Here is a 25,000-nt window from a genome sequence, read left to right as displayed (position 1 = left end):
TCACTGAGACCTATAGAGAAATAGTGACAGCATTACAACTGTGTAGTGATTGGTTCACTGAGACCTATAGAGAAATAATAACAGCATTACAACTGTGTAGTGATTGGTTCACTGAGACCTATAGAGAAATAATGACAGCATTACAACTGTGTAGTGATTGGTTCACTGAGACCTATAGACAAATAGTAACAGCATTACAACTGTGTAGTGATTGGTTCACTGAGACCTATGGAGAAATAGTAACAGCATTACAACTGTGTAGTGATTGGTTCACTGAGACCTATAGAGAAATAGTGACAGCATTACAACTGTGTAGTGATTGGTTCACTGAGACCTATGGAGAAATAGTGACAGCATTACAACTGTGTAGTGATTGGTTCACTGAGACCTATAGAGAAATAGTGACAGCATTACAACTGTGTAGTGATTGGTTCACTGAGACCTATAGAGAAATAGTGACAGCATTACAACTGTGTAGTGATTGGTTCACTGAGACCTATAGAGAGTCTCCGTCCCAAATGGCAACCTATCCCCTATATTGAGCAAAAGAAGTGTACTACAAAGGGAATAGGGTGCCATTTGGGATGCAGACAGAGAGTCTTCTTGGCGGTGTGAAATCCTCTTGGTTTCATCAGAGGCTTTGAAGTACTTATAAGTACCCAATATAAACGATAACCCGGAAAAATATCAGTCTGTTTTCTCTCCTCCTTTCAGACCAGCGTCTGATTGGTTATTGCATCTACTCAGCCTGCCCATGTATTCATGAGCTCACTTGTGTGTGTGTGTGTCCTCCAGCATTTGTCGTGTTTTTCCTCCATTTGGCACTATTTCTGTCTCTCAGACACAAACGGAACACACACACACACACACATACACACACACACACTGAGCCAATACTCCCAGTCCCATTTAACACTATCTATTAATGGAGATGTATCCATGGCGAAGGTGGTTTAATAAAACTCCTATTGGCTCTTCAGGCTGCCGGTGAACAAAACAAGCTTCCCCATTGGTCCCCTGGAATAGACTATTTCCTGTGGATTGTCTCTGCATTGAATCCATATATTGTTGATTTTTAGATCTGGTCATTATTGTTCTACAACAAAGAGACGCTGAATCATTGTAAACGTACATCCTGAAAAACACATACACTGTATAGATGGATGATCAGTTTGAGGACACAAAGCCCAACCCATCTCAGCCACAGCAGTGGCTTTGCCTTTACTGTACAGTGGTTGCCAGGCAACCGGTGGTCTCTGGTTTCCCTCCAGTTGTCCCCGGCGATGAGGAGGAGAGGCGCTGGTTAAAAATGGATCAGGAAGAGAGAGTGGGGGCAGAGGCTTGGTCTCCATGGTGATCGTGATGACCATTGGGACTGTGTCTGTCTGTATTTGTGTATTTGTGTGTGTGTGTGTGTGTGTGTGTGTGTGTGTGTGTGTGTGTGTGTGTGTGTGTGTGTGTGTGTGTGTGTGTGTGTGTGTGTGTGTGTGTGTGTGTGTGTGTGTGTGTGTGTGTGGACTAGAGCCTGCAGTCTTGTAGCAATAGATATTCCAGGCAAATCAATTCCAATCAGGATAGACAACAGAAGGGCCTTTAGGAAAACCTGTATTGACAGGGAGAGGAAGGTAAAGGTGGACTAACACACACCAGATCTGCACATTATTATACAGTAGACATGACTTGTTGAAGGTACAGTAACAGAAACGTTGCCCTGCTCACACTACGCTGCATTGTTTAAAGATACAGTCTGCGATTTAAAAAAACAACAGAACCGGGGTCCCGGTACTTGTTTTGGTACACAGCTGAGGCCGGGTCACAGACTGTAGCTTTAAGTGAGGGCTAGGGTCTCTGTGGCCGATGGGGACATTGTCTCTTCCTTGATACGTTTTTATTTATCAACACAAACCAACAGAAACAACACAACAACAACACAACCGCCCGATACACACCACAACATGCCCACACCTGTCCATGTACACACATAAATACATTGTCTCAATGGGATTTGTATTTTGTTTTAAGGCCTTTCTCTGTGCCAAAAGTCAATGCCTGCCTGCTCATGCAAACTTAACTAGGCCGTCATGGGCAATGCTAGCCTGGTTAAACGAGACTGAATGTTATGAAACAACAGGGGGCGTAATGTTTAGTCCGGTTTGACCAGGCTAGGCCAATGCAGTCACAATCCCTTCCTTTTCATCTTACTACTAACACCAGACCATTTAGAGGCCCATAGGGCTCTGGTCAAAAGTATTGCACTACATAGGGAATAGGGTGCCATTTAGGATTCAGTCTGTCTTAGATCCTTAGTGACAGTGACTGGAGTTCACCAGACATGCTTTGATCCAATGGAGCCAAGGCAATGTCCTTGAGCTCAACCAATCCAGAGTCCATGAACGAATTGACCTGGAAAGGATCAAAAGGTCTTGTCGATGGCTTGGGGTCGTGACTTGTAGAGCTGTCTGGGGAGTTCTGATTGGGTTATATTGACAGGCTGGAGGACGCACATACACTCACACAAAAACGCGTACACACACGGACACAAACCAATAGAGACACGGTCACGATGTCTGAATGTGTTAGCGGTCGATGGAGTGGAATAAGAGCTTTTAGGCCCTTTAGCCTCATTTTCAACCGCAAAGTGAACGCTTTTGGTTGCTAGGTCCATCAGAGCAATCACACCAGGGGTCCACGCTCTCTCACCAGGCAATTAGTCTATCAGTTTGATAGATAGGAGGGAGGGGTAGAATAAGAGAGAAGGGGGAGGGATGGAAAGAGAGGTAGGTAGAAAGAGTGGGGACAGTAGGAGGAAGGGGAAAGAGATGGAAAGAGAGGTAGAAAGAGAGGGGACAGTAGGAGGGAGAGGGGACGAGGTAGGGAGGAAGGAGAAAAATATATAGAGGGACAGCAAGAGATGGATAAACGAGGACGAGAGTTGGTCTTGTTCTCTCATCATTAAAACTAGAACGGTATTGTGAGCACAGACAGTGATTCGGCTAAAGTTTCTCCCTCCCTCCTGCCCTCCTGTTATCTGCTCAAATGAGCCGGCCTGTCAACCTAGCTCTCCCATTGGTCAGAGAAGGCATCCCTTTGTGACAGGATCCTAAATGAGGGAAAAGTCCTTGTTGAGGTCCAGTGATTACCCAGTGGTCAGTTGCAGCCAACCGTATCCTTGTTTGTCCACCAGTTCACAGTACGTATCTGTTTGAGTCATTATTGCCGTAAAGCAACATGTTTTGGCATGTAAGTCTTACTGGTGTGGCATAGTCAAGGCTTCCGTTCTGAAACATGTTTCTTTTATTATAAAGTCCTTCAACAGTGTCTGAATATAGTTATTGTATAACCACTCGTTTCATTCCCCTTCATAGGACTGGGAGGTAGGGACACTGAACCCTTTTTCCTGACCGTCTCTGTAATCACAGTTCGCTGATGGGGTGTGTGTGGTCTCCTCTGGCATTGCAGTGGAGTTTAGAGGATTAGGGTCGTTACCGTATCTGTCCCGGTTAAGCCTGTAATCAGAGCTGTTCCCCTGGACTGACGGGAACGTTAACGGGATTACTCCATCGATCAGCGAAAACACACACACACGTTGGCACTAACTCTCTTCAGAGTGAGTAGACCACACACTCTCACAGTGTGGACAGACAGACAGACAGAGATACACATGAACGCAGGCACACACACACACACACACACACACACACACACACACACACACACACACACACACACACACACACACACACACACACACACACACAGACTCTAGACAAAGACTAGAGGCTACGTCCCAAACCGTTTCATTTAAAGGAAGACTGTCAACACCGAAAGGCAAGTTAACCAGCTTGATCCCTCCGGCAATGTCCCAGCAAAAACACTGCAATCTGAAGAGACACAGAGAGAGAGAGACAGAAAGAGAGAATGAAAGAGACACAGAGAGAGAGAGAAAGAGAGAATAAAAGAGGGAGCGAGAGAGGAATAGAGCGAGCAAAAGAGAGATAGAGATGGGTTGTCACTTTGCCATCAGAAACAGATATAGACAGAAGAAGGGATGAGAGAGAGAGAGAGAGAGAGAGGTGGGGAGGAGGAGGGAAGAGCGATAGAATGATATTGAGTGGGAGAGAGAAGAGAGACTGATATTTTGCTGTGTATTATGATGATTATGTGTAAAATAAATATTCCCCTTTGCCAATGCCAAGACACAGTAGAAATACACAATGTGACCTACTGGCTTATCATATCAGCAGAGCTTATTGAATATGGAGTTGGGGATGGAAGCAATAGAGGCAGAGTGAAAGAAGGAGTATATTGAGCGTGTAGGGTAGGCTAGAGCCACTGTAGCAGTCACTCAGTCGCAGACAATGCATTTCATTTAAATGCAAATGGGGGCATGGTGCAGTCAGGGACACGTACTGTACTGTAGAGAGAACACATACTGTACACACTGTAGAGAGAACACATACTGTAGAGAGAACACATACTGTAGAGAGAACACATACTGTACATACTGTAGAGAGAATACATACTGTAGAGAGAACACATACTGTACATACTGTAGAGAGAACACACACATACTGTAGAGAGAACACACTGTAGAGAACACATACTGTAGAGAGAACACACTGTAGAGAACACATACTGTAGAGAGAACACATACTGTACATACTGTAGAGAGAACACGTACTGTAGAGAACACATACTGTAGAGAGAACACACTGTAGAGAACACATACTGTAGAGAGAACACATACTGTACATACTGTAGAGAGAACACATACTGTAGAGAGAACACACTGTAGAGAACACATACTGTAGAGAGAACACATACTGTACATACTGTAGAGAGAACACGTACTGTAGAGAACACATACTGTAGAGAGAACACGTACTGTAGAGAACACATACTGTAGAGAGAACACGTACTGTAGAGAACACATACTGTAGAGAGAACACGTACTGTAGAGAACACATACTGTAGAGAGAACACGTACTGTAGAGAACACATACTGTAGAGAGAACACGTACTGTAGAGAACACGTACTGTAGAGAGAACACGTACTGTAGAGAACACATACTGTAGAGAGAACACGTACTGTACATACTGTAGAGAGAACACACACATACTGTAGAGAGAACACATACTGTACATACTGTAGAGAGAACACACACATACTGTAGAGAGAACACGTACTGTAGAGAACACATACTGTAGAGAGAACACGTACTGTAGAGAACACATACTGTAGAGAGAACACGTACTGTAGAGAACACATACTGTAGAGAGAACACGTACTGTAGAGAACACATACTGTAGAGAGAACACGTACTGTAGAGAACACATACTGTAGAGAGAACACGTACTGTAGAGAACACGTACTGTAGAGAGAACACATACTGTACATACTGTAGAGAGAACACACACATACTGTAGAGAGAACACATACATACTGTAGAGAGAACACACACATACTGTAGAGAGAACACACATAATGTAGAGAGAACACACACGTACTGTAGAGAGAACACACATACTGTAGAGAGAACACACACATACTGAAGAGAGAACACACACATACTGTAGAGAGAACACATACTGTAGAGAGAACACATACTGTAGAGAACACATACTGTAGAGAGAACACATACTGTACATACTGTAGAGAGAACACACACATACTGTAGAGAACACATACTGTAGAGAGAACACACACATACTGTAGAGAACACATACTGTAGAGAGAACACACACATACTGTAGAGAGAACACATACATACTGTAGAGAGAACACACACATACTGTAGAGAGAACACACATAATGTAGAGAGAACACACACGTACTGTAGAGAGAACACACATACTGTAGAGAGAACACACACATACTGAAGAGAGAACACACACATACTGTAGAGAGAACACATACTGTAGAGAGAACACATACTGTAGAGAACACATACTGTAGAGAGAACACGTACTGTACACACTGTAGAGAGAACACATACTGTAGAGAGAACACATACTGTACATACTGTAGAGAGAACACACACATACTGTAGAGAGAACACACACATACTGTAGAGAGAACACATACTGTAGAGAGAACACACATACTGTAGAGAGAACACACATACTGTAGAGAGAACACACACATACTGTAGAGAGAACACATACGTACTGTAGAGAGAACACATACGTACTGTAGAGAGAACACACACATACTGTAGAGAGAACACACACATACTGTAGAGAGAACACATACGTACTGTAGAGAGAACACACACATACTGTAGAGAGAACACACACGTACTGTAGAGAGAACACACACGTACTGTAGAGAGAACACACACGTACTGTAGAGAGAACACACACGTACTGTAGAGAGAACACACACATACTGTAGAGAGAACACACACATACTGTAGAGAGAACACACACATACTGTAGAGAGAACACACGTACTGTAGAGAGAACACACGTACTGTAGAGAGAACACACGTACTGTAGAGAGAACACACACATACTGTAGAGAGAACACACATACTGTAGAGAGAACACACATACTGTAGAGAGAACACACACGTACTGTAGAGAGAATACACACGTACTGTAGAGAGAACACACACGTACTGTAGAGAGAACACACACATACTGTAGAGAGAACACACACGTACTGTAGAGAGAACACACACGTACTGTAGAGAGAACACACACATACTGTAGAGAGAACACACACATACTGTAGAGAGAACACACACATACTGTAGAGAGAACACACACATACTGTAGAGAGAACACACACATACTGTAGAGAGAACACATACGTACTGTAGAGAGAACACACACATACTGTAGAGAGAACACACACGTACTGTAGAGAGAACACACACGTACTGTAGAGAGAACACACACGTACTGTAGAGAGAACACACACATACTGTAGAGAGAACACACACATACTGTAGAGAGAACACACACATACTGTAGAGAGAACACACACATACTGTACATACTGTAGAGAGAACACACACATACTGTAGAGAGAACACACACATACTGTAGAGAGAACACACATACTGTAGACGGGGGTAGAGAGAGAGCTAACAGTAACTGGCCAGGTTATATTTCAGTCCTCGTCCATTCAGAGTTAACATTGTAATGTACTCCCCCAGGATCTAAATAGCATAGGTTTTGGTCAAACAAAGAACAAGATGTGTGTGAGGTGAGGAGAAAGAGGGAGAATGGATCTGGCTAATAATTGGATCTGCTTACGTGTGTTTGTGTAACAGACAGAGAGAGAGAGAGCGATAGCCTCACAAAATGAATGAAATCCAATGAAACCTCCAACCATCAACACCCAGAATGACATATTAACGCCCGTCTTTGATCATGGTCATTTTGGCGATTAGAATCATTTTTTTCTGGAAGAGAGAACAGTGTTAGACGATGATCAAACCGTTCACATAATTTTTGAATTGCCTGAATGTTTAGAGCCTGTTTGTTTAGCCAAACACTCCTCTATTTCAAGAAGCCCATTGATTATTTTATAGTGTGGCGTTAACATTTAAATATGGTGATTTTCATGTGACCCGGTGGCCATCATTTTACGATATAGTATCTATTAAATCAAAGCCGCAATCTGGGTTTCCTGTATAGGAAAATACATGTTCTACTTGTTTCTGGATTTAGATTTCTCTTTTGGTTGCTCTTAAGTGTGTGTGGTAACAGATGCGGGCCAGTAATTGGTGAGTGAGGGCCGGAGAGGAAGGAATCAATAATGTGTGTGTGTGTGTGTGTGTGTGTGTGTGTGTGTGTGTGTGTGTGTGTGTGTGTGTGTGTGTGTGTGTGTGTGTGTGTGTGTGTGTGTGTGTGTGTGTGTGTGTCTGTGTGTCTGTGTCTGTGTGTGTGGTAATGGAGGTAGCGTAGGGAGAGTCATTAGGCTCACGGCTAGGCCTCAGACTCACTATAATTACCAACTCTCTAGCTGGAACACACCTACATCCTCCCTCCTCTGTCCTCTTATCCACACACACATCCTTCATTGATGCACATCTCACACACGCACACTTACATCCACTGCCTTTTGGGAGAAGAGCTTACTGCCAAGACATCGTATGAGCCACACACACACACACAAATCTAGGGTGTTGGAACCAGTCTTTTGGCAGCCCTTTAAACCCCATGCAGAATGTGCCAGGGAGGACAAACCAAACTAAAAAGTGTGTGTGTGTGTTTCACTGCAAACCTAATTACCTTGTAACGGTGAACCAGGCTGGTGCCTTTATGTGATAATAATTCTAGTAATGATGTTACATATGGTCTGCTCTGTGTTTTTACCATTATGACTCATTGTGCCTTCTTTGAAAGACCGGTTATTTTTATATATTAATGTTTAATAGAAACACTCATATGTTTTTTGCTTATTACAACCAGAGGAGGCTGGTGGGAGGAGCTATAGGAGGACGGGCTCATTGTAATGGCTGGAATGGAATCAATGGAACAGTATCAAACACATCAAATGTATAGAAACCACATGTTTGACCCCATTCCATTTATTCCATTCCAGCCATTATGATGAGCCTGTCCTCCTATAGCTCCTCCCACCAGCCTCCTCTGATTACAACATCTGTTTTTACCTCAGGCAGTCACATCTGATGGCACCATCACCATTGTTATAAATGTGATGTTGTCAGTTTATTACCGTGGTCTTTGTATTATTCCAGAGTGCCTCACTACCAGTAGAGGTAGGATTTGAATCCAACACTCTCATAACTGGGTTTTACTTCAGTGGGGGCTTATTACATGCTTAGTTCACGTTGATTCCATGTTAAATACATGTTGATAATTGTGTTCTAACAGTTGTGTTGATAGGTTGTTGACCTGTGTCTCTCTTCCTCCCCAGGTGTTGAAGGTCAGTCTGATAGGACACAGGAAGAGAATTCTGGCCTCGCTGGGAGACAGGCTTCACCAAGACCCTCCACAGAAACCCCCACGGGCCATCTCCCTACGGGTCAGTGTGTGCAGTGTGTGTGCAGTGCATGTGTACGTACGTGCATGTGTTTGTGTGTGTGTGTGTCTCTTCTCTCTCTTCCCTCCCAGATGGTAGTAGTCCTAGAGACTGCAGACAGAGATTCAGTGAGCTTAGGGGAAATATCTCCACTGCTGTTGTTAGCCTTCACAAGTCTCCCGGCAGACACAAAATAGATGCCGCCAGGACCACAATAGCACCGCAGTTTCCCCTCTCCCTGCCGGTCCTGGATACTAATTACAAGATGCTGGATTCCATTCCCCAGTGCGTATGGGTCTAATGTTCAACTTACAAAGGCCCGGGAAATGCTTCACCTTCTGGGACTCAATTTGATCCGGCAGCCAGGATGTGGCTGCTCCTCTGCAGCCTCTCAAGGCCCAGACGCCTGCTTTCATTCCATTTAACAAATCGGTCCAGACAGAGGGGCTGGGCTGTGTCTCTACTGCAAATCTAGTCTGATGTCCACGTCCAGAGCCAGGCTAGCAAACAGAGAGGAGGCTGAAGGTTTATTCAGCATAGCATATTGCCACGTTCCAAAAGCATACCACTAGAAACCATTTAGAATGCATGCTCAACACTCAGCAGCTTCATTTTAAGAGGTATGCTAGTGAAAATAATGATATAAGAGGTAAGCAAGGCAGTCACTATGTAGTGGAATCATTATACCATTATTGTCTTGCCCTAATTTGCGCCCCCCCTTGAGGCATGTCCACATTGGGAATAGCCAGTAGTGGCAGTCTTGACATTTGACCTCTCCTTTTCTAGATACAGCCTATCATGGAGCCTCAAAAGCATCACATGGCACACTTCACCACCATTTAATAACCCCTCCCCTCTGTCCATCCATCCTCCCAGGAGCCCGGTGGCTGCAACACCCCTCCCCAGATCCTTCCGGGCCAGGCTGCGTACACCACGGCGGGCATCCCGGGGGGCTCGTTGGACGTGCAGCACCTCATCATGCAGGCGGACGCACGGCGCCGCCAGCGCTCCAACGACAACTACTTAGAGGAGATGCCTCGCTCCAAACTGGAGCGGCAGATGGCCCAAGTCAGCATGGTGAGAGGGGGAGGAAGGGAGGGAAGGAGAGAAGGGAGGGAAGGAGAGGAGGGAGGGAGGGAGGGAGGGAGGGAGGGAGGGAGGGAAGGGAAGGGAAGGGAAGGGAAGGGAAGGGAAGAAAGAGAGAGGAATAGACAGCAGCCTCTCACAATTATTTTCCTGTGTGTCCCTATTTGACCTCTCTACCACACTACGAAAGCGTGATGATTAATATAATATGACATATCATTCATCCTCTCGGATGGGCGGTGGGCAGAACGCTGTTAGAAATCATTTGTACACTGCAAATTGACCGCAAGAATCCCAAACAGATAATGTATTAGATAAAAATAGAATCATTTCAAACCTTGATTACTTTGGGATAAGATCACATATGAATGTATTTATACGTGGAAACTACTGTACTTGGGAACAAATGAAAATCACTTTGAGCTATGTCCAACAACAATTATTTAAAAAAAAAAATACATATATATACAGTCGTGGCCAAAAGGTTTGAGAATGACACAAATATACATTTTCACAAAGTCTGCTGCCTCAGTGTCTTTAGATATTTTTGTTAGATGTTACTATGAAATACTGAAGTATAATTACAAGCATTTCATAAGTGTCAAAGGCTTTTATTGACAATTACATGAAGTTGATGCAAAGAGTCAATATTTGCAGTGTTGACCCTTCTTTTTCAAGACCTCTGCAATCCCGCCCTGGCATGCTGTCAATTAACTTCTGGGCCACATCCTGACTGATGGCAGCCCATTCTTGTATAATCAATGCTTGGAGTGTGTCAGAATTTGTGGGGTTTTGTTTGTCCTCCTGCCTCTTGAGGATTGACCACAAGTTCTCAATGGGATTAAGGTCTGGGGAGTTTCCTAGCCATGGACCCAAAGTATCAATGTTTTGTTCCCCGAGCCACTTAGTTATCACTTTTGCCGTATGGCAAGGTGCTCCATCATGCTGGAAAAGGCATTGTTCGTCACCAAACTGTTCCTGGATGGTTGGGAGAAGTTGCTCTCGGAGGATGTGTTGGTACCATTCTTTATTCATGGCTGTGTTCTTAGGCAAAATTGTGAGCCCACTCCCTTGGCTGAGAAGCAACCCCACACATGAATGGTCTCAGGATGCTTTACTGTTGGCATGACACAGGACTGATGGTAGCGCTCACCTTGTCTTCTCCGGACAAGCTTTTTTCCGGATGCCCCAAACAATCGGAAAGGGGATTCATCATAGAAAATGACCCAGTCCTCAGCAGTCCAATCCCTGTACCTTTTGCAGAATATCAGTCTGTCCCTGATGTTTTTCCTGGAGAGAAGTGGCTTCTTTGCTGCCCTTCTTGACACCAGGCCATCCTCCAAACGTCTTCGCCTCACTGTGCGTGCAGATGCACTCACACCTGCCTGCTGCCATTCCTGAGCAAGCTCTGTACTGGTGGTGCCCCGATCCCGCAGCTGAATCAACTTCCGGAGACGGTCCTGGCGCTTGCTGGACTTTCTTGGGCGCCCTGAAGTCTTCTTCAAACAATTGAACTGCTCTCCTTGAAGTTCTTAATGATCTGATAAATGGTTGATTTAGGTGCAGTCTTACTGGCAGCAATATCCTTGCCTGTGAAGCCCTTTTTGTGAAAAGCAATGATGACGGCACGCGTTTCCTTGCAGGTAACCATGGTTGACAGAGGAAGAACAATGATTCCAAGCACCACCCTCCTTTTGAAGCTTCCAGTCTGTTATTCGAACTCAATCAGCATGACAAAGTTATCTCCAGCCTTGTCCTCGTCAACACTCACACCTGTGTTAACGGGAGAATCACTGACATGATGTCAGCTGGTCCTTTTGTGGCAGGGCTGAAATGCAGTGGAAATGTTTTTTGGGGATTCAGTTCATTTGCATGGCAAAGAGGAACTTTGCAATTAATTGCAATTCATCTGATCACTCTTCATAACATTCTGGAGTATATGCAAATTGCCATCATACAAACTGAGGCACCAGACTTTGTGAAAATTTATATTTGTCATTCTCAAAACTTTTGCCCACGACTGTATATTTGGCTCTCGGACTGCCTTTTGGGGAATCCTGCCCTATACGGTACCATAACTGCTCTATCAACCTGTATTAGCATGCTATTTAACTTATATACAGTGCATTCTGAAAGTATTCAGACCCCTTCGCTTTTCCCACATTTTGTTATGTTACAGCCTCATTCTAAAATGTATTAAATAACAAATTTTCCTCAACACTTTACACACAATACCCCATAATGACAAAGCGAAAACAGGTTTTTAGAAATGTTTGATCATTTATAAAAAATAAAAAACAGAAATACCTTATTTACATAAGTATTCAGACCCTTTGCTATGAGACTCGAAGTTGAGCCCCGGTGCATCCTGTTTCCATTGATCATCCTTGAAATGTTTCTACAACTTGATTGGAGTCCACCTGTGGTAAATTAAGTTGATTGGACATGATTTGGAAAGGCACACATCTGTCTATATAAGGTCCCACAGTGCATGTCAGAACTAAGACCAAGCCATGAGGTCGAAGGAATTGACTGTAGAGCTCCGAAACAGGATTGTGTCGAGGCACAGATCTGGGGAAGGGTAGTAAAAAAATTCTGAAGCATTGAAGATCCACAACAACACAGTGGCCTCCATCATTCTTAAATGGAAAAAAGTTTGGAACCACCAAGACTCTTCCTAGAGCTGGCTGCCCGGCCAAACTGAGCAATCAGGAGAGAAGGGCCTTAGTCAGGGAGGTGACCAAGAACACGATGGTCACTCTGACTGAGCTCCAGAGTTCCTCTGTGAAGATGGGAGAACCTTCCAGAAGGACAACCATCTCTGTAGCACTCTACCAATTAGGTCTTTATGATAAAGTGGCCAGATGGAAGCCACTCCTCAGTAAAAGGCACATGACAGCCCACTTGGAGTTTGCCAAAAGGCACCTAAAGACTCTCAGACCATGAGAAACAAGCTTCTCTGGTCTGAAACCAAGATTGAACTCTTTGGCCTGAATGCCAAGTGTCACGTCTGGAGGAAACCTGGCACCATCCCTACGGTGGAGCATGGTGATGGCAGCATCATGCTGTGTGGATGTTTTTCAGCGGCAGGGACTGGGAGGCTAGTCAGGATCGAGCCAAAGATGAACGGAGCAAAGTACAGAGAGATCCTTGATGAAAACCTGCACTAGAGCGCTCAGGTCCTCAGACTGGGGTGAAGGTTCACCTTCTGACAGGGCAACGACCCTAAGCACACAGCCAAGACAACGCAGGAGTGGCTTTGGGACAAGTCTCTGAATGTCCTTGATTGGCATAGCCAGAGCCCGGACTTGAACCCGATCGAACATCTCTGGAGAGACCTGAAAATAGCTGTGTAGCGTCGCTCCCCATCCAACATGACAGAGCTTGAGAGGATCTGCAGAGAAGAATGAGAGAAACTCCCCAAATACAGGTGTGCCAAGCTTGTAGTGTCATACCCAAGAAGACTCGAGGCTGTAATCGCTGCCAAAGTTGCTTCAACAAAGTACTGAGTAAGGGGTCTGAATATTTATGTAAATGTGATATTTCAGTTTTTGTTTTTAATACATGTGCAAACATTTCTAAAAACCTGTTTTTGCTTTGTCATTATGGGGTATTGTGTGTAGATTAATTAAAAAACATATAATAATAATTTTTGAATAAGGCTGTAACTTAACAAAATGTGGAAAGTCAAGGGGTCTGAATACTTTCCGAATGTACTGAATATTAGCATGCATGGTACAGTATGGTAACCTCTCTACCAAAGTCCATGATCCTCCTATTGAACCTCTCCACCAACCTATGAAAGCACGGTCGGGGAGTCAGAGGCATCTGGGAGAGCAGCTTCTCTTAAGCGTTCCTTTGATCTACCCCGATTAGGGTCCATCTGGAGTGTGTGTGAGAGTGTGTGTGATTCACAGAGCTTGTCGCACCAGACACACACTTATGTTTCTACACGACTGACTCTTTGAAGTGCGTTTGTGTCACGACTCACAACATTTGCCTCTTTAGAGCAGCACTCAGGTGAGTGCAGTGAGTCAGCAAGGTCGTGTAGAGGGAATCATTATGGAGACTTCGCTAATCCTCTCACTCTCACATACTCTCTCTTTCTGTTTTACTTTCCACTCTTTCCTTCCTCATCTCTCCCTTTCTCCCCCTTTTCCCTCCACATTGCCTCTCCGCCCATTGCCACTGAGGCAGTCAGAGATCATGCTCTGCTCCCTCCCCATTGCTACTGAGGCAGTCAGAGATCATGCTCTGCTCTCTCCCCATTGCTACTGAGGCAGTCAGAGATCATGCTCTGCTCCCTCCCCATTGCTACTGAGGCAGTCAGAGATCATGCTCTGCTCCCTCCCCATTGCTACTGAGGCAGTCAGAGATCATGCTCTGCTCCCTCCCCATTGCTACTGAGGCAGTCAGAGATCATGCTCTGCTCCCTCCCCATTGCTACTGAGGCAGTCAGAGATCATGCCCTACTCCCCCCATTGCTACTGAGGCAGTCAGAGATCATGCCCTGGGCCCCATTACAGGGATAATGAGGCTCTCTCTCTTTCTCTGTGCTCTTTCTGATCTTTATAGAATTGTGTTTTGCCAATTGTGTCTATCTTTGTCTCTCCCCATCTCTCTTTCTCTCCCTCTCCCCCCCTCCTCTCTCTCTCTGCCCCCACCCCCCCCCCCCCCCCTCTCTATCTACCTCTGTCATTTAGATCAGTTAGATTAGCCCAGTGTCCTGGAGTAGATTACCTGTTCTGATCCTCTAGGGCTCACCCTGCAGCTATTTACCCCGATGTCATTATCCCTGATTACCTCACCTCCAGAGTATCTCATTAAGACGCAGATGGATGTGACACAAACAAACAAGCACTCCCGTATAGTAGTGTATCAGCACCTGTCATGGGACTTTGATTATGAAACTGTGACGGGAGGATTTCCTCACACTCCAGCCTTGTTGTAAACATTGCCTGTGTGATTATCGTCTGCTTGATTATTATAAACCGTAGAGTTGGATAGAGGCCACGTCTTTGCATATTTGCCATAATGGTTTCTATGACAGCATGGGCAGTGCCATTGAGGGCTATCTCCATTGATGAAAGTCCTCAATGGCGCTGACCATAGTAAAAAAGGCTTTGTGGCAAGTGCACCCTCTATCCAACTCTATGTTATCAACCAACTTCTTGTTTCCTGATCCTGGATCTTATTTCTATTTATTTATCAGTCTCATGATGTTGGAGAAAGACCTTCTGCAAGAAATGATACTGTAAGTTGTCTGTGATGCTAGTGTGCATCAAATACTGTTGTCAATGTACGTGACGAACAGTCAAACAGTCAACTGTCAATGTACGTGATATAAATGTACATTATATTTGTTGATATTACAAGTCCATTTACTCATGATCATTTACATTTTATTTAGAACATATTGGCTAAGGGAAAAGTACTGTAGCTAAATATATATCCATTTCCTGTTTCTGTTGAAAAGGATGAAAGAAAGAAGGACAGGGGATTTTCCACACAGTGCTAGGGGAGGTGTGAGCATTATAGCACTAGCTAGGGGAATTAAACAGTATCAAAATCCATTTAAATATGACCCCTCTAAGACTGTTAAAACGCACTTAGCATTAGGAGAGGAGGGTCCATAGAAACACAGTGAGGGACTCAAAATGTTTTTGAAATGTTGCTGAAGCGTTGTTGTTAAGCTTTTCATGTTCAGTCAGTCTGGATAGAACCTGTTACATCATAGAAGTGCATTGTGGTTAGGAGCAAACAGCAGCACATATCTGACAGACTAGATATGTCAGCTCAGAATATGCTTGACTTAAGTTTGTGCCCAATCCTTTTCCTTGTAAATCGTCTGTGATTCCTCATCCGTGGCCTGTGTCTGTCTTGCCATTGGCTGTCATTACAGCAAGGCAAGGGTGCGAGCCAATCACGTTGCGTCCTCCCACGAGGCCACCTCGTCCACTCCGTGCAGTACTGGCAACACCACCCTAGAAACTCATCTTCCAGTCGTGTGACTATGAAGCTGTACGTGGTAGTCCCGTCCCTACGCTATACTGTGTGTTGTTGTGTGTGTGTGGTGTGTGTGTGTGTGTGTGTGTGTGTGTGTGGTGTGTGTGTTGTGTGTGTGTGTGTGTGTGTGTTGTGTGTGTGTGTGTGTGTGTGTGTGTGTGTGTGTGTGTGTGTGTGTTAGTATGCTTTTCATGCATGTATAATATGCTTGTGAATGTGTATGCATGCAAAACGCTACATTAGCATCGTATCATATTCTACAGCAGTGGTATTCAAAGTCGGGGTCGCGACCCCGCTATGGAAACATCAGTGGGGTCAATAAAAACAAAACATTTAGAGTACAGATTATTGTATGGGACAATATACGTTTTTCAGAAGGATAATACAAACAAATACAATTGTATTGAGTAAATGTATTTTGATAAGAGAAGAAACTATAATAAAGGTTATTTGTGTCGTATTTGGGTTAGGGTGGGGTTTCGAGAAATTATTGGGAAGAAAATTCACCAGAAATTCTGGTGGAAAGAATGAGGTCTCTGCTGAAAGGGTTTGAATAGTACTGTTCTACAGTAATGTGGGAGAGATGCCCTGTCTGCCAAGGGGTCCAAGACACACACTTTCAGGGACCCCCCCCCCCCCACACACACACACACTGACACTCCATAATACTCTTTGACAGCTCTCCACACCCCCACTATCTACTCTGACATATGTTATGCCCTCTGACTTAAAGTACCCTGCACTTGTGTTACCTAACCGACACACTGGAGGTATTCAGGGATAAACCATGTTTTACCCTTCGTCAATACTGCACCAGGCTATTCACGCTGCTGCAGTAATTTTAGCCTCCCGTTACATAAAACCAACCATGTTACCAAGGATACTGCACATGTACATTTGATTGGCTTAGCCCCAGCAACCATGTAACACTGATTACTACCCATTTCAGCTGATGAATCACCGGAAGAATGATTGGCTCCCATTGGAGTCTGGAGGCTCCCATTGGCTCTCGGGGCCAGCCGTGTTGAATTGTGATTGACTCTTGCACAGTTGTGCATAGCGATTGGCTCAGAGGTGCTGTTGTGGAGATGTGTGGGCAGAGGGGGCTAAGGTATTAGAGAGAAAAGAGCAGAGAGAAACAGTTTTAGATGTGAGTAGCGATGAGGTAGTTTGTTGATAGAGATATGAGGTAAAAGGTAGTGGTGGGTTGAGAGATTTAGAGGATAAGGAAGTGTGGGTTTTGAGAGAATGAGGGATAAGAAGTGTGGATTGAGAGAAATGAGGGATAAGGTAGTGTGGGGTTGAGAGAGTGAGGGATAAAGGTGAGTTTGGTGGGTTGAGAGAGGGAGGGATGAAGGAATGATGGTTGAGAGAGTGAGGGGAAAGTAAGTGTGGGTGTTGAGAGAGTGAGGAGATACGATGTAGTGTGGGTTGAGAGAGGGAGGGATAATGAAAAGTGAGATGGTTGAGAGAGTGAGGAAATGTAGTTGGGTGAGGAAGTGGGGGACGGTAGTGTGGGTTGAGAGACGTGAGAGAAAGGAGGGATGGCTTGAGAGTGAGGGGAAAGGAGGGGGTTGAGAAGGGTGAAGCACAGAAGTACTAAGTTAAATAAATGAATAATCTGCCAAGCAACCACTTCTCCCAGGACTGAAGCTCCACATGGCCCCACGAAGTAGATAGAGAGAATCTGAGAGAGAAAGAATAGACGGGTAGGGACGAGAAGGGGAGAGACACTTAAGCGAGGGATGAATAGAGTGATCGAGTTATAAGCGATGGCATATAAAGTGTTTTAAAGAAGGGAGGGTATAGGAGAATGGAGGTGATGAGTGAGGCAGGCATGTATGGAGGGAAAAAGTGAAACTGGATACAGGTGTACTAAAGGAAGGACAGACATTTAAAAGACTCGTGAGAGATTAAGCACTGAGAATAAGAGGATATGAGTTTGATGATGTCAAGCATTGCTACAGAGGAAGAGGATAGAGTTGAGGATGTAAGCCATGTACAGAGTGAAGAGGATAGAGTTGAGATGTAATTAAGTTCGATGAGGAAAGAGATCGAGTTGATGATGTTAAGCAGTGACAGAGAAGAGGATAGAGTTGAGGATGTAATGCAGTGTAAGATGCTGTCACAGAGGGAGAGTTGAGGATGTAAGCATTGTGACATGAGGAAGAGTTGATTATGTACAGAGTTGAGGATGTAAAGCATCGTTGTTATTAGCAGACGCTCTAAGTGACGAGGAAGGAGATGTAGCATGAGGAGCTATGAGGATGTTAGTCAGCGTAAGGACCGACTGTCCTCTAAGGGGCCTGACGTCTGCATCATCACTGAATTCTCATTACTACACAGTGATCTATCATTCAACCAGAGACATTCTCTATACAGTCATACAACTTGTCTTCATAATCCAAAAACTTTGTTTTTTATATCAATCCTTTATATATGACCAGCTCTGTCCATTATGCTTTCTTTATTTAGACCAGCTCTAATGTCATTATGCTTTCTTTATTATAGACCAGCCTAATGTCATTATGCTTCTTTATTATAGACCAGCTCTAATGTCATTATGCTTTCTCTTATATATAAGACCAGCTCTAATGTCTTATGCTTTCTTTATTATAGACCAGCTCTAATGTCATTATGCTTTCTTTATTATAGACCACTCTAATGTCATTATGCTTTCTTTATTATAGACCAGCTCTTGTCATTATGCTTTCTTTATTTATGACAGCTCTAATGTCATTATGCTTTCTTTATTATAGACCAGCTCTATGTCATTATGCTTTCTTTATTATAGCCAGCTCTAATGTCATTATGCTTTCTTTATTATAGACCAGCTCTGTCATTATGCTTTCTTTATTATAGACCAGCTCTAATGTCATTATGCTTTTCTTTATATAGACATAGACACTCTAATGTCATTATGCTTTCTTTATTATAGACCAGCTCTGATGTCCTTATGCTTTCTTTATTATAGACCAGCTCTGTCATTATGCTTTCTTTATTATAGACCAGCTCTAATGTCATTATGCTTTCTTTATTATAACCAGCTCTAATGTCATTATGCTTTCTTTATTATAGACCAGCTCTATGTCATTATGTCTTCTTTATTATAGACCAGCTCTGATCGCTTATGCTTTCTTATTATAGACCAGTCTAATGTCATATTATGCTTTTTCTTTATTATAGACCAGCTCTAATGTCATCATGCTTTCTTTATTCTTTATTATAGACCAGCTCAATGTCATTATGCTTTCTTTATTATAGACCAGCTCTAGATGTCATTATGCTTTCTTTATTATAGACCAGCTCTTAATGTCATTATGCTTTTACTTTATTATAGACCAGCTCTAATGTCATTATGCTTCTCTTATTTATAGACCAGCTCTAATGTCACTTATATGCTTATTCTTTATAATTGACCAGCTCTTGTCATTATGCTTTCTTTATTATAGACCAGCTCTAATGTCATTATGCTTTCTTTATTATAGACCAGCTCTGTCATTATGCTTTCTTTATTATAGACCAGCTCTAATGTCATTATGCTTTCTTTATTATAGACCAGCTCTGTCATTATGCTTTCTTTATTATAGACCAGCTCTAATGTCATTATGCTTTCTTTATTATAGACCAGCTCTAATGTCATTATGCTTTCTTTATTATAGACCAGCTCTAATGTCATTATGCTTTCTTTATTATAGACCAGCTCTAATGTCATTATGCTTTCTTTATTATAGACCAGCTCTAGTCATTATGCTTTCTTTATTATAGACCAGCTCTAATGTCATTATGCTTTCTTTATTATAGACCAGTCTCTGTCATATGCTTTCTTTATTATAGACCAGCTCTAATGTCATTATGCTTTCTTTATATAGACCAGCTCTAATGTCATTATGCTTTCTTATTATAGACCAGCTCTAATGGTCATTATGCTTTCTTTATTATAGACCAGTCTCATGCATTATCTTTCTTATATTACCAGCTCTGTCTTATGCTTTCTTTATTATAGACCAGCTCTAATGTCATATGCTTTCTTTATTATAGACCAGCTCTAATGTCATTATGCTTTCTTTATTATAGACCAGCTCTAATGTCATTATGCTTCTTTATTATAAGACCAGCTCTAATGTCATTATGCTTTCTTTATTATAGACCAGCTCTAATGTCATTATGCTTTCTTTATTATAGACCAAGCTCTTGTCATTATGCTTTCTTATTATAGACCAGCTCTAATGTCATTATGCTTTCTTTATTATAGACCAGCTCTAATGTCATTATGCTTTCTTTATTATAGACCAGCTCTATGTCATTATGCTTTCTTTATATAGACCAGCTCTCTAATGTCAATTATGCTTTCTTTATTATAGACCAGCTCTGTCCTATTATGCTTTCTTTATATATAGACCAGCTCTAAATGTCATTATGCTTCTTTATTATAGACCAGTCTCTGATGTCATTATAGCTTTCTTTATTATAGACCAGCTCTAATGTCATTATGCTTTTCTTTATTAGACCAGCTCTGTCATTATGCTTTCTTTATTATAGACCAGCTCTAATGTCATATGCTTTCTTTATTATAGACCAGCTCTAGTCATTATGCTTTCTTTATTATAGACCAGCTCTAAATGTCATTATGCTTTCTTTATTATAGACCAGCTCTAATGTCATTATGCTTTCTTTATTATAGACCAGCTCTGTCATTATGCTTTCTTTATTATAGACCAGCTCTGTCATTATGCTTTCTTTATTATAGACCAGCTCTAATGTCATTATGCTTTCTTTATTATAGACCAGCTCTAATGTCATTATGCTTTCTTTATTATAGACCAGCTCTGTCATTATGCTTTCTTTATTATAGACCAGCTCTAATGTCATTATGCTTTCTTTATTATAGACCAGCTCTAATGTCATTATGCTTTCTTTATTATAGACCAGCTCTGTCATTATGCTTTCTTTATTATAGACCAGCTCTAATGTCATTATGCTTTCTTTATTATAGACCAGCTCTAATGTCATTATGCTTTCTTTATTATAGACCAGCTCTAATGTCATTATGCTTTCTTTATTATAGACCAGCTCTAATGTCATTATGCTTTCTTTATTATAGACCAGCTCTAATGTCATTATGCTTTCTTTATTATAGACCAGCTCTGGCTATCTTTATTAGACCAGCTCATAATGTCATTATGCTTTCTTTATTATAGACCAGCTCTAATGTCATTATGCTTTCTTTATTATAGACCAAGCTCTAATGTCATTATGCTTTCTTTATTATAGACCAGCTCTAATTGTCATTATGCTTTCTTTATTATAGACCAGCTATGTCATTATGCTTTCTTTATTATAGGACCAGCTCTAATGTCATTATGCTTTCTTTATTATAGACCAGCTCTAATGTCATTATGCTTTCTTTATTATAGACAGCTAAGATGTCATTATGCTTTCTTTATTATAGACCAGCTCTAATGTCATTATGCTTTCTTTATTATAGACCAGCTCTAATGTCATTATGCTTTCTTTATTATAGACCAGCTCTAATGTCATTATGCTTTCTTTATTATAGACCAGCTCTAATGTCATTATGCTTTCTTTATTATAGACCAAGCTCTAATGTCATTATGCTTTCTTATTATAGACCAGCTCTATGTCATTATGCTTTCTTTATTATAGACCAGCTCTAATGTCATTATGCTTTCTTTATTATAGACCAGCTCTAATGTCATTATGCTTTCTTTATTATAGACCAGCTCTAATGTCATTATGCTTTCTTTATTATAGACCAGCTCTAATGTCATTATGCTTTCTTTATTATAGACCAGCTCTGTCATTATGCTTTCTTTATTATAGACCAGCTCTAATGTCATTATGCTTTCTTTATTATAGACCAGCTCTAATGTCATTATGCTTTCTTTATTATAGACCAGCTAAGATGTCATTATGCTTTCTTTATTATAGACCAGCTCTAATGTCATTATGCTTTCTTTATTATAGACCAGCTCTAATGTCATTATGCTTTCTTTATTATAGACCAGCTCTAATGTCATTATGCTTTCTTTATTATAGACCAGCTCTGTCATTATGCTTTCTTTATTATAGACCAGCTCTAATGTCATTATGCTTTCTTTATTATAGACCAGCTAAGATGTCATTATGCTTTCTTTATTATAGACCAGCTCTAATGTCATTATGCTTTCTTTATTATAGACCAGCTCCAATGTCATTATGCTTTTCTTTATTAACATTCTTAGACTGCCAAATGTCATCACTGCATATATTACATACCTTCTTTATTACACCAGACAATGTCCTAACGTTATTTCAGCGCTTTTGGGATTAATGTCGAGCATGATTACATTGTCCATTTCTACAGCGTGATGGTTGTTGAATGTGATTTTAACACATGAGAAAAAAGAAAAAGCACTCCCATAATGAATGCACTGTTGTTGTACTCTTAAAGGGAAATGTTGCTAAGATGTTGCTCCAACGTTATCACATTGTGTCCTCTTAAGATGTTACGTCATCCTTACATTGCTAGAATAACACACATAATCTTAACTGTAGAATCGGTCAATACTGATTCCCCAAAGCCCTGTAGCGCTTTCACTCTGTAATGTTATTACTATGTTCTCTGTAACGTTTTCAGCATCAGATGACACTACTGTATGTTTGCACATTGATACACACACACACACACACACACACACACACACACACACACACACACACACACACACACACACACACACACACTCCCAGAGACAGGGGCTTCTTGGAGGTTTGTAACGTTATTACAGTGTTCTCTATACAAGAACAGACGACGCTCCCTTGATACATAGCATTGTTAACAACAGAGCCAGACAGAGCAGTAACCAGCCCAGACAACCCCACTACAACCACCAGCCTACCTCCCATAAAGAAATGACTCATTCATTCTACTGCACATAAAATAGGAGAGAAATCAGGGTGTGGTTGTGTTACCGTTAAGCTAATGCAATGTATTTGTTATCTTTTCACGAAGGGTAAGATTATGTGGATCGTTTTGCCGGGACATTTTTCAAAAGCATATCCTGAAGGGTAAATGATTTAGGGTCAGGGGGTCTAGGTATAAAACGATCAATGTTTGCACTTTGGGTGTCAGAACATCCTATAAGAAATCCTCTTTGGGGCTTTTAGCGCTCAAATCAACAGTAGACGCACTGAGCAGTTAATCGTACACCCATTACATCCCTTTAGCCCAAATGTCCCCGTAACTACTGTCCCCATAAACCACCTTCCTTATTAAATTGGGTCTGTGTCCTCACGAACCAGGTCCTCACTTATTGACCTCCCCACTTTGCACATTTCCAGCCCGCCCCAGCCCTGTTTACACTCCTCTGGGGATTTCCAGGTTGTTTTAATCACTTAGGAAAGCACTGTGTTATTATGCGACTGGCTGGCTAGCTGCAACACACAGCAAGTGATGTCATCATCTCAGCAGAATATTGTTGTTTTTTTCCCAAATTGAAGTGTTAGACTTTTGGGAGTTTAAGTTATTTGATCATTTAAGTTTCCATCTTACATTGAATCATTCAATGATCCTTCATGGAATGTGAATGTTAACGCTGTTTACCTTTATGTCTCTGACAGTACCTGGGCTCCATGCTGGTGAAGGAGCTGAGAGGAACAGAGTCAACACAAGACGCCTGCTCCAAGATGAGGGTAAGAGGGCCCGGCACATCACTACCACCCAGAGAGAGAAACTAGGGCCACTTTAACCACCACTGTAGTCTCATTTTTAACCTGGATTCACCTCCCTCTCTTTTATTCTCTTTTATTCTCTTTCACTTTCATTCACCTTCTTCCTCTCGCTCTCTCTTCCCCCTCTCTCTCTCTTCCCCCTTCTCTCTCTCTCTTCCCCATTCTCTCTCTCTCTTCCCCCTTCTCTCTCTCTCTCTTCCCCCTCTCTCTCTCTTCCCCCTTCTCTCTCTCTCTTCCCCCTCTCTCTCTCTTCCCCCTTCTCTCTCTCTCTTCCCCCTTCTCTCTCTCTCTCTCTCTCTCTTTCTACTGAGTTACTGCAGTGTGGAAGTGAGGAAGCAGACTATTAATATGTGTACCGTCCTTTCTCCTCCTCATCTTTATCTGTTTGGTCACATCTGAGGAGAGCAGAGAGCCTCTCCCTCTCTCCCCCTCCCTCTCTCTCTCGGTTTATCTTGATCTGCCAAAACGATTGATGCTGTTGTTGTTTTTATTGTCAGACTTCAAGGGTCATTAAATTTGGAACTCCACTCTCGATGTACCTAATGTACCTGCGTCCTGTTATACTCCCCCCACCCCTTCTCCATCTCACTTTTCTCTCTATATTTCCATGCTTGTGGACGCAGTATCAACATGGTCATATGCATATGTAATTCCCTCTGCTCCCCCGTCTTCTGTCTTTGTGTCTCGCAGCGCTGCGTTTGTCGGCCCTCATAAGCCCGTGATCTTGACAGGGAACCGCTGCACTAAAAATATGCTGATGTTGAGGAAACACAGAGAGTGAGAGCAGGGGGGGGGGGGCAGGAGGGGACGGGGGGGACGGGGGGGGGGGGATGGGGGGAGTGAGAGAGAAGGAAGGAGAAGGAGCGGGGGGGGGGGCAGGGGGGGATGGGGGGAGTGAGAGAGAAGGAAGGAAGAGGAGAGGAATTCATACAAGATCTGTTGAATATATTAAATCCCTGACAGGTGGAATAATGGTACTAGGGTGATACTGATTTTAAGTCACATCATTCCCCACTGCGGCAGCGCATAATGAGCTTAACAATGGGAGAAGGGGAAAAGAAGCATGCCGCTGTCAGACGAGAGCGGGTGATAGTAAGTCTGGGCGGGAATAGAAAGAAGAAAGGAATATAGGAGGAATATTTATGGGTTGAAAGCTGATAGTTATATTGGGCCTCC

The 25,000-nt window shown here is 42.6% G+C and overlaps 1 protein-coding gene across 1 annotated transcript in view; it reads left to right on the top strand.

The window, feature by feature from the left end:
• Nucleotides 1–25,000, top strand: part of LOC120031839 (ankyrin repeat and sterile alpha motif domain-containing protein 1B-like) — a 231,310-nt gene that overhangs the window by 194,076 nt on the left and 12,234 nt on the right. Inside the window, exons 16-18 of the mRNA XM_038977659.1 lie at nucleotides 8,894–9,001; nucleotides 9,875–10,075; nucleotides 23,714–23,785. Of these exons, the coding sequence (XP_038833587.1) occupies nucleotides 8,894–9,001; nucleotides 9,875–10,075; nucleotides 23,714–23,785 (381 nt within the window). The remainder of the gene's footprint in view (nucleotides 1–8,893; nucleotides 9,002–9,874; nucleotides 10,076–23,713; nucleotides 23,786–25,000) is intronic.

This window comes from Salvelinus namaycush, chromosome 38 (genome assembly GCF_016432855.1).
Source record: "Salvelinus namaycush isolate Seneca chromosome 38, SaNama_1.0, whole genome shotgun sequence".
Taxonomy (NCBI): Eukaryota; Metazoa; Chordata; class Actinopteri; order Salmoniformes; family Salmonidae; genus Salvelinus; species Salvelinus namaycush.
This window is presented reverse-complemented; position numbering and strand designations above follow the sequence as displayed.